Source organism: Microtus pennsylvanicus, chromosome 4, assembly GCF_037038515.1.
Source record: "Microtus pennsylvanicus isolate mMicPen1 chromosome 4, mMicPen1.hap1, whole genome shotgun sequence".
NCBI classification, from domain to species: domain Eukaryota; kingdom Metazoa; phylum Chordata; class Mammalia; order Rodentia; family Cricetidae; genus Microtus; species Microtus pennsylvanicus.
The window spans coordinates 21,985,204-21,997,279 of NC_134582.1; the positions used below are offsets into that span (position 1 = coordinate 21,985,204).

Here is a 12,076-nt window from a genome sequence, read left to right on the forward strand (position 1 = left end):
CCACTTGCAGAGCTATTTTATAATGTGTCCCAGAGGTATCATTGTATTGTGTTTACATTGTCATTTAGTTCCGGAATTTTTCTATTCCTTTTATTTCATTGACCATTCAACATTCAGTGATTATTTGCTTCATTTCAATGAGCTTTTGTACTATATACAAGTCATGATTTGTTTGCTGTTAATTTTAAGCCTTGTAGCACTATGTTCAAATAGGATACACAGAACTATGAATAATATGCTGTAGGTCCTATCTTCTCAAGCCCTGTCTGCCTGATGTTCTGTGCTACTTGCATCTGTATGAGTGTGTCTTTTCCTTGATTTGAGGAGTTTTCTCTGAGGATGTTGTTAAAAATCTTATCTATGCCAATGACTTGCATTCTTCTCCTTCATCTATGTCTATAATTCAAATATTTGGCTTTTCATAATGTAACAAAGTTCTTCCAGGTTCCTTTCGTCTTTTTCATTTTTCATATTCTTTCCTGAGTGGTCCAATTCCTCTACTTTATCTTTGAGACATGATATTCTGTCTTATACTTGGTCCATTCTACCTTAAAGGTTTCCCCTGAATTTTCTAGCTGGGATATTAAAGTTTTCAATTCCATCTTGGTTTCAGCTTTATTTCTCTTCACTATTTCTACTTGTTTAATGATTTCGGTTTGCAAATCCTCTACAGTTGTTTTTATCTTTTTCTACTGTTTCTGAGCGTGAGACAAAACTAGCTCTTTCAACTTGCTTGGCAATTAATCCCATGAATAGCGTCGACATCACTGCAAATCTGTCGTCCTCTTCACATTCTCCTCAACTGCATGCCTTTAAGACTGCAAACCACTCTACAAGATCTACAGATTACTCCAAAAAGACGGATGCTACATAGGCCTTTATGGATAAAAATAATATGAGAACGGATAGTTATAAGAAGTATAACTACATTATTTTCATATAAAGAACTACGTTCAGGAAATCAAATACATCCTTTTAACTTCCTATCCCTTCTCCACGTTTATTCTTACCAGTGTCCATCTGCCAGACATACACAGAGCCGTCTGTGCATCCCACCACCAGGTAGTCATCCGACGGCCTCCACTTGATCACCTGAATAGGAAACAGGTGGCGCGATGCCAACATGATGCATTTTTTCTCCCGTAAACTTAGAAGTCCTACTGAGTGGTCACTGGCTACAGAACAGATGCAATGTTGAACTCTTGCCTAAAAAAAGGAAAAGAAACCTTCATTATATTTACATTAAAAATAGAGCTTGTCTCCCAATAACTTAAATGAAAATTACGTATATGTATGTTCCACTGAAAAACAACCACAATATTTAGGTATTTTGAACAATTTCTTCCTTGATGTTATAAATTAAAAGTTTGGGGTTCAAATGGATTTGCTTTTAAACTCATATAACGTAAAGGTTAAAACTGGAAGGCTGTCATTAAAATACGAAAAAGACTTCACAAAAGTGATTGCCTTATATATATGGGAAGGCAGAACAGGGCAGCAGGGAGGTAGGGGTCGGGTGATCTGTCAAGTGGTCTCGTCCCACAACCTGAACTAACTTTTGTTTCCTGAGAGAGAAGCTTTCTGTGGTGTATTTATCTTTCTGTCCAGGAGTCATTTAGGCCCATGCTCCTCCCTGCCCTTTTGTCCCAACATCATGACCTCACAGAGCTGCAAGAAAATCATTCCTTGAGGACCACAGCTACCACACATTATCTGCAGACTGACAATCCTGTCACCGTTGTGGTCTCTGCTTGTAATGGCAGAAGGTGCAGCACTTTACCTAACAAGAGCTGGCTGGACGGTCTTCAGTGTATTCCCTGCTCATCGCTAACCTCTGCCCATCTATTTCCCTTTAAAACAGTACCATTTACAAATAAGCAGAGAAAGATTTTCACTAGCAAGAAAGCCGAATCTACAGTACAGAAATTAAAATCTAAAGACTATGAATGTCTATAGGACAGTTTGTAAGCAATTTAAAACTTAACCATATGACACCTGAATTTATTATGACTACCGCTCTAGAAATAAGGCCCATAACACTGCACAGAATCTGCTTTATACACAGGGCCTGGAAGGGAAACCTACAAATACACAATGCTCTGCTTCTCCTGCCCAAACACCGCGCTGTGAGCTAAAAGCAACATTTCCCTACTTCTCCAGGAAAGAAATGTCAACAGTTGTCAGATGAAAGGGGCAGGAAGCAAGGGGGCAGCAAGTATGTAGGAGGAAAACTGGAGGTGCATAGCTCTTGTTTTATTGACACTGTTTTTGTGTTTGCTTTGCTTTGTTTTTGAGCCTAGTGTCTTGGTTTAGACCAAGCTGGATTTGGATTTATGATACGCCTGCCTCAACCAAGTACTGGAATTGGAGGCAAATACCACTCATCCTCAGTTCCAATTTTAACCACAGGATTTCCCAAAACCTCCACAATGCTGATGTGAACATAACTGTTCGACAAGGATGTGTAACATCATTCATCTCTAAACTTGTTTGGCCACGATCTTATTAAAGCACTCTCGGGAAGCTGCTGTGCTTGGGGCCTTTCCTGTTAAGAATGCTCAAAGCTCAAGACTAAGCTTTCTCTTGATCTCGGTGCAACATCCTGGGTATGCATCTGAATGTGGCTCTCACTGGTCCCACCTGCTCTGCCCACTCTCTCTTCACCATGAGTTTGCTATATTTTGACTCTGGTGAATATTTATAATTGCAAGCAATCATAAAGTTAAGAAAACTAAGTTCAGGGACACACTGCAAAATTTACTTAAAGCATTACACAGAATTGTCTTAGGTATTTATTAAGCTTGTTTATAAATATCCAATGACTTTTTTTCCTTAAAAAGACATACTATCAACTGAAAATAAGCAAATTTTCCAACACATACAAATTAATACAATTACCAATTAAATAAAAACTGACAAGCTAAAAAGCAATTTAAATTTAGCCACAACAGAATAAAACTGGGCAAATACACACATGATCGGGTCTCTACTTTCACCATCAATCAGTTGCACAAGACATATATTGCTAACTCAAGTTTAAAAGAATGGATGCCGTGCAAGTCCGCGAGTTGTTGTCAGCACTAACCTTGAACTTGTCAAATTACTCATTCACTTTCTAATTAGATGAGTGCAATATCAGTAGGCAATGAGTGTTTTCTATTTTGCACTACCCCTCACACATGCATACACACAACCACACACCACACCACCCCTCACACATGCATACACACATCAACCACACACAACACCCCTCACACATGCATACACACAACCACACACCACACCCCTCACACATGCATACACACAACCACACACAACACCCCTCACACATGCATACACACATCAACCACACACACCACCACCCCTCACAAATGCATACACACATCAACCACACACACCACCACCCCTCACAAATGCATACACACATCAACCACACACACCACCACCCCTCACAAATGCATACACACATCAACTACAACCCAGGTGGAGTTAATACTGGCAGGTCATCATAGCATATTGTCACCCCGGCACTAGGGATTACCTCTTTCATTAGACAGCATTTCACTGGGGGTGGGGGAGGTGTTGAAGAAGTTAGTAGCCAAAGTTAGTAGCCACTTAGGGCTACACAGTGAAACACTGTCTTTGAAAAGAAAAAAAAAAGCTAGTCCTTCATTAGTGCCTCAAGTACTCATGTGTAACTGTTGAATTTGTCACATTTAAAATATTGAGGAATATAGTCAGTATTGGTTCCTGTGTTGGTTAGAGCTAAGATTAGGATCTACTGTAGATGTCAACATCAGAGATACACAGCTACAGACAACCACTGAAAGTTGGTGCTGTTTGGGTAAGTTTAGGAGCTGTGGCCTTGCTGGAGGAAGCATGTCACTGGCAATAGGCTTTGTGATAGTTTAAATGAGAATGTCCCTCATAGGCTCATGTTTGTATTTTTGGTCCCCAGTTGGTAGAACTGTTTGAGAAGGGTTAGTTGTGACCTTGCTGGAGGAAATGTATCACTGGGGGTAGGCTTGAAAGTGTCAAAACCTCACACCATTCCCAGGATGCTTTCTGCTGTGTGCTTGTGGTTCAAGATGTGAGCTCTCAGCCACCATACATGAGGTTGTATCTGCCACCTCCCTGGAATGATGGGCTTTTAGCTCTCTGGAAGCCCAAGATAAATAGGTGACTCATTCTAAAATATGAAAAGAATGCAATCCATCTGCATAGGAATACTGAAAAGTGTTGTATCATATTGCTCTTATACAGAAGAAAAATAAGGGAAATACAGAACAAATATTAGGTAAGAGCATAGCACACGCTTTACAAGTAAACTATAGGACATTTAGGTTTTAAACATTGTTAGAATGTGGAGCTGGAGGAATGAAGCATTGGCTAACAGTGTTTGTTCTGGGATCATAAGGACAGGAATTAAAATCCCAGCACCTAAGCAACAAGCCAAGCAACACCAACATGCATTCCACAGCCCAGATGGGGCAGACACAGGAGGACCTTGGGGTCTCAACCCAGGCAAGATGCAAGCCCCACATTCAGGGAGAGATCCTGCCTCAAAGAAGCATATTGAGAGTGATAGAAGGACAATCAACATTCTCTTTTGACCTCCAATCCCAGCTCACATGCAAGTATGAATACCAGCGTGCACACACATGCACCTTCATACTCAAACACACATGTGTTTTAAAGTAAACTATAATGTCCCAAATCTTTATGGCCACCCAACACATCTTCTTAACACATAAATTTACCTAAATAGAAATTCACTATGTAGCCAAAGATGACCTTGAACTTCTGAATGTTTCTTGGACTGGCCTTAAACTCTTTATATAGATAAGAATGATGTTGAACCTATCATCCTGTCTCCAACAATCGAGTTTTGGAACTACAGTTCTATGTCATCACCAGGCCTGGCTTTCTGTGGTGTCAGAGAATAAACTCAGGCCTGGCTTTCTGTGGTGTCAGAGAATAAACTCAGGACATCACTCACGTTAGCTAAGCAGGCACTCTAAAAACAGGGCTACAGACCCAGTCCCCATGATTTGTCTTCTCTTACAATGCAATAATAATGAAGTTGGCAAGTATCCCACAAAATGTTGTTTGGTCATTTATAAAAATTACATACCATCTCTGAAAATAATAAAAGTATTTGGAGAATTAACCTTAGCTTTACTACAGCAAACACTCTTGAAATAACTAAAATAATCAAGAATGAAAACACACATAAAAAAAATCAATATTACTAAGATCAAGAAAGAATAGTTATTAGAGGTACTTAACTCATAAGAAAATATGGTCTTCTATTTTTAAATATAAATTAAAATATGCCTAATTTTCCTTCTTTCAAGAAAATGCTAGTCAAATTCATATAAAGAAAACTAGAATAGAGCAGAAATTACTCAGTATAGCAAAATATGATTAATTTTGATTCCACTAATTAATTCTGCATTGATGGCTACCTTTGAAGCCTGTATGAACAGAAAGAACAAAGCAAATACCTAACCTATTTAATGTAGAAGGAAAAGGCCATTTAAGGACTACTTTGGTATTAATTTTCCTTCAATGAACATAATTATGATAAATAATTCTTAGCTATCTATTAGATGAAAGCACTTAAAAGATTTGCTAAAACACAATTAACATGTTCTTATCTGTCCTCAGAATTATTAAAGAAGCACTTCCTAAAAATATTTAACGACTCACATTTCTTGACTTAGATCCAATTTCCATTATGAGTAAGTTCTAGAGATCATAGCACTAAACATCTACTTCATGTATAATGACTAATTCTATAACCTATTAACAGCACTCATTATTCCACTACTTCAGCATGGAATCACCAACTGAAGATGATTTAAAACAACAGCATTATAACAAGATCATGGATAAAACATTTTGATGGTGTAATTAAAATGATTATACAAATAAAGCATGGCGACTCATACTTGTAACCCCAGGGTTTGAGAAGCTGAGTCAACAGGAATATGAATAGCTCAAGACAAAGCTAGGCTACATAGAAAGTTCTAGGCTGACATGGTTACAGAGACACACATAACCAAGGTCACTCAATTACAAATGTAACACATTTTCACCAAAACTTATCAGGAAATAATCCAGCTCAAAATTCTTTTGATCATTTGCAGATTTAAAAATTTTGGTGTGAGGGTGTATAAATTATGTGTACCTCTGTGCATACATGTACATTATAAAACATACAAAACTTTTTAAAGACTAACTCAAGGTTTAAATTAACAAACTTAAAATGGGATTTTGAATTACTTACTAATGCTCATAATGACATTCAATTAGGCAACACCATAAGGCACAACAATTATCACTATAAGGTTTCAATGTTGATGATAGTGGATACTAATACTTTATGCAACTATGACCCTTGTCCATCTTTCCAATGTGTTTCAATGATCATTGCTCAAATCCAGTGTAGTTAATTAGAAGATCTATTTTTCATTGGAAATGACTTCCATGGCTCAGAGGATATGAGCATGTGTAGCTTTTGAAGATTTATTTCAGGTGCGGTTTCCGGCACCCACGTGGCACCTTACAATCATCTGTAATTTCAACTCTAAAGTATCCAACACCCTCTTCTGGCCTCTGAGCACATTTCACACTTGCCACTCACTCACTTACACACATGCAAATAAACACTTACAAACATAAAATAAAAATAATTAAATCTTTTTGAAACAATATCCCATGCTAGTGGATTAGAAGTATTAATAATAAAAAAAAAACGGCTTTTCTACCAAAAGCAACTGACAGGTTCAATGCAATCCTCAACAAATTTCCAACACAATTCTTCAAAAATCTTGAGAGGACAGTTTTTAGCTTCACATGGAAACACAAAAGATCAAGATAGCTAAATCAATCCTGAATAATAAAAGAACAATTGGAGTTATCACCATCCCTGCCTTCAAAATGTACTACAGGGGTATAGTAATAAAAACAGCACAGAATTGGAACAAAAACAGACACATTGATCAATAAAATCAAACTGAAGACCCAAACAAAAATCTACACACCTATGGACACCTGATTTTTAATAAAGAAGCCAAAAATGCACATTGGGGGAAAAAAACAGCATCTTCAACAAATGTGCTGATGAACTAGACAGCTACAAGCTGAAGAATCCAAACAGGCCCATGCTTATCACGCTGCACAAAACTCAATTCAAAATAGTTCAAAGACCTCAACATAAACACTGAATCTGAGAGACAAGAAACTGGGGAATAGCCTTGAACTCATTGGCACAGAAAAAAGACTTTCTGCAAAGAAAACAGTGGTGACAGCCATATTAGAAACTATACAATACAAGGCGAGGCAAGAGGATCATGAGTTCTCTGCCAGCCACAGCTACATAATGGGTTATTATTTCTAAAAAGAAAAAGTCCTGGAATGTAGCTCAGTGATAGTGCACTTGTCTAACATGCCTGAGACCTTAAGGTTAATGTTCAGCGCTGAAGTTTTGTTTTGCTGTTGTTATTATTATCCTATATATCATAACTTACAAATCCCTTATATAAACATTTTTAGATGCACATTTGTGAGAGAGCCTCTGGACACCTACCTCTCTGTGGCAACATGTACCACGATTTTTGAAATTAGTGATGGTACCATTACCCACCCATGTAAATGATCAGAAACTTACATTTACTAAGACTTAAAAGAACAAAGAAATAGAAGTTCTCGTATTTCTTCCCATAACCCAATTGAAAGCCTCACAATTTTAACCTCTGCAACCACTGTCCTCAACTGATCTCAAACTATCAATCCCATTAAAAAGTGTTTCATTGCTATAGCGAATCTGTGCTGCCTGGACTAAGCAGCCTATCACTGGCAGTATTTCATAGGTTATAATTCTTTACAATATTAATTATGTGTTAAAAGCAATATATAGCAATGGCCTCAAATGCTAGGTTAAAAGTAAAGGCTAACAACCAACAACAAGGTATTTAGTCAAAGTAAATTCTTTTTGGTGAAAAAATAAGATAGCTGGAATAAGGAGAAGTGGTAAAATATTAAATCAAAACATCAAGACAGATATTTAGTTTTCAAAGAAATCTAATCCTAATATTTAAAAATTTTCATTGAAATTGCCAGTTAATAATCCCCCCTTCTTCAGTGCATCAGTGCTGAGGAGCAGAATGCACGCGTTATCTCGGTGTCTGCGAGTCAGAACATACCACCGGGGTCATCCAGTCTGCCCTTACCCGTTTTAAAGCATTCCCAGAAAGCTCTCATGTAATGTGTTCTTAAGCAAGACTTACAGAAATTACAGGCAGCTGGTTTAGCCTACCCACTAGCTCCCTGGGGGATGATTCCATTTTCCAGTGGATTCCAGTGTAAATAATATTAATTCTCATTTTCTAGATTTGCTAGTTTGTTTCCTGACTAAGTTACTCCTTTATTGGCATATTTTAGGACCAGTCTTGTATTTTTCTGAATAATTTTCTCTTCATATAAATATCCTTGATTGTGTTACCTTTTAAATATACGCATCACTAGAAAGCCGTAAGTGACCAGCTGCTTTGGCTCAGGAATCAATCCCACTTGCCTCTTACTCATTACTTCTTGTACTTCCCAGAACTCTTTCTTTGGAACGTAAAAGTGCCTTTAACGTGTCATTTATCATTCTAAATATCCTACCTAAAAGTACAGTCTATGAAATTAAATATTAATTTCATTTACATACTTGCACAAAATGGCCTCAAAACAGAATTTTTTCAATATCAACTTTTATTAAAAAACAAGGGGGAACTGTTTGTTCATTATCTATTTTATAAGATTATATGAGCCAACCAAAATACTGACAAAAAACTACATGAATAACATTACCTCCAAGGATAACTTTAACATCCTCTTTTATTCATTACATATATAGATGGTAACTATATATTTATATTACTTAGTGTAAACAGATATATAGTGTAATTATATTTATTTACAGTAAAGATATAAGATGGGTAGACTCTACATTGTTATTCAAAAACAGCAAACAAATATGAATATTCTACACAAGATTCAGACAATGCCAGAGAAAAATTCATTTAAAAATATTATAGTGATTTTGTTATATTAGAAATGAGAAATTTTATTCTTTTCTCATCCTACAGTTATAAAAAAGTTTCATATTTGTTTTTAATTCAATCACTGCCTTACTCAAGCTTTATTGACCCTTTTAGCAGGGAGGGGATTCCAAGCTTCAAAAATGTAAAACTATACCAAAAAGAAAAGCTTCTCATAAACTAAGTTACATAAACTGAAATATATATAGATTAAAGAAAAGAAAGGTACTTAGGTGGGGATGGCACACACCTTTAACCTCAGCATTTTAGAGGCAGAGACAGGTGGATCTCTGAGTTCAAGGCCAGCCTGGTCTACAGAGTTCAGGACACCCAGGATTACACACATAAATCCTATCTTGAAAATCGCAAAACAAATCAAAGAAGAAGGAAGAGAAGAAGGGAGGGAGGGAAAAAGAAAGGGAGGGAAAGAAGAAAAAAACTCTAAGGAACCCATGCAAATTAGCCAGCCTTACGTCATGGCCTTATAATCTCGGCACCACAACTGCAGAGATCATATCCTTGAGGCTCTCCCGGTTCGGGAAGCTCCAGAATAATAAGAACTCCTGTCTCAGAAACAAGGTGGACAGCTTCTGAAGAATGACCTGAGATTGACTTCTGGCCTCCAATCTCAAGTACGCACATACATTATACAATTCTCACAGAAAATTAGTAATCAAATTAGTAACCAAAGAATCAAACAATAAGAGATTATTTTCACCTGCATATTTTGTCAAAGATAATAAAAACTAATACTGTAAAAGTTAATGACTTTTTACATTGCTGGGCTATATTCTAAATGTTTTACAATAATTCAGAAAAAACTCACAACCACCCTCTGAAGAGGATGTTATTCTTATTTCCATTAAATGGAATACGGACAGGTAAGCATGGAAGTGGTAGCAGGCAATGAAATAACTATTAGGGGTAGAAAACAATTTAGTAACCTTACAGACATTAACAGCCCATCATATAAAAATTTTGAGTTTCTAATACCAAGTGTGTGTGTGTGTGTGTGTGTGTGTGTGTGTGTAAAATCAATGTAAGAAAATATTTTCAACTGAGGTGGGAAAGATGGCTCAGAGATTAAGAGCACTTGGTGCTTTTGCATAGGATATGAGTTCATTTACCAGAACCCACAGGGCAGCTTACAACCTTCTATAACTCCAGTACCAAGATATCTGACACCTCTGGAGGTACCAGACATACAGGTCGTATACATACATACTGATAAACACATAAAATAAAATAAATGAATCTTTTGTAAAAAAAAAAATATAGACAAATGAAAGAACTTTTTTCACACAAAAATAATCAATATTGTATATTTACAAAACTAGAAACTGGTAACAACTATGTATATAAAGTAGAACTGTTAATATGGCATGACCACCCAATAAACAGTACACAGTTCTCAGTGATTACTCGTATGAGTAAATACAACTGGAGAAAAATTTATTAGAACATTAAATGAAGACACAGTATGTATAGATAACTATATCTACAGTAGAACCAAAGTATGTAACAAATGGTTTTTTATTTTTTAATATTTATTTCTTATATACACAGTATTCTGCCTGCATGTATGCTTGTAGGCCAGAAAAGGGGCATCAGATCTCACTGTAGATGGTTGTGAGCTACTATAGGGTTGCTGGGAATTGAACTCAGGAACTCTGGAAGATCAGTCAATGCTCTCTAACCTCTGAGCCATCTCTCCGGCCCCAGTAAATGAGTTTTTAAAGCCAGTTGGAAAATATATCAAAATAAATAAAATGCAGTATTCTTATATAGAAGGATAACAAACAGGTGAACTTTATATTTCTTATGACTAGTATTTTAAAAATCAGCATAAATCAGATTGTAGTTTAAAACCATGCCATATGCTTAAAGGAGAAAAAAAGAGAAATTAAAATGGAAAGATTCTATACCTGACTAAAAAAAAAGAAGAAAAACTGAAAGATAATTTATAGGAAAAGAGAGCAATCAACAGTCCTCGTAAAGAAATTAGAAATTGGGGCTGGAGAGATGGCTCAGTGGCATTGCCTACTCTTCTGAAGGTCCTGAGTTCAATTCCCAGCAACCACATGGTGGCTCACAACCATCTGTAATGAGGTCTGGTGCCCTCTTCTGGCCTGCAGACATACACATAGACAGAATAATGTATACATAATAAATAAATAAATTTTTTTTAAAAAAAGAAAAAAACAATTAGAAATTTAGGAAAGATGGTTGTTTTGCTTCAGAAGGTTAAAAACAATCTTCAATAATTTTAATTGATTGAATAAACCTATTGAAATTATATATACTTATATAAATCAATAACACAAAATACTAAAATAAAAAAATAGAGGAATAAAATTTTGAAGAACGACTAAATCTGCCAGGAGACACTATGCTTGTAAGCCAAGTTCATGTCATCCAATCAGATGACTTCAAATCAAATTTGAGTTCTGTGCCTCGCTATCTGTGCAGTGTGAATCAGAAATATGACTTCTCTGATTGCTATTTGTCTATGTAATGTGGCTAACAACGACAGCATCACGCAGATTTGCTCTTTAGATTATACGGAATGATGCATATGAACTACCGGAGTGACTATACTTATCCAACTACAAAAAAGGTCATATAATGCCTATACTATTATTACTATTATATCACTATGCAGCACAGCCTTCATCCTTCTGATGTGTAGTTAGGCCTATTCTGAGGCATGACTAGATGTGCCAATGCGGAGGTGTCCACCTAAACATTTCTAATTCCTCAAGCACCTTAGTTCCTTCTTTTCAGTACCATTTTCTTATATAAAAACCTGTGCTGAATAGTTTCATTTCATAACCACCAATATCTTAAAGTTATATTCACAAATTTTATAGCACTTCAAACAGTTTATATTCAATAAAAATTTCAACTGAACAACTCAATGATCACCTCCACTATACCTTGAACAGTTCTTTTATCTTTTCATCTACTGAATTTATTATTTTTTA

General features: G+C 36.2%; 1 protein-coding gene across 3 annotated transcripts in view; it reads right to left on the minus strand.

The window, feature by feature from the left end:
- Positions 1-12,076, minus strand: part of Wdr7 (WD repeat domain 7) — a 277,322-nt gene that overhangs the window by 227,150 nt on the left and 38,096 nt on the right. For all 3 annotated transcript variants that reach the window (XM_075968486.1, XM_075968485.1, XM_075968488.1), the window contains exon 13: positions 1,011-1,206. In XM_075968486.1, coding sequence (XP_075824601.1) covers positions 1,011-1,206 — 196 coding nt within the window. The remainder of the gene's footprint in view (positions 1-1,010; positions 1,207-12,076) is intronic.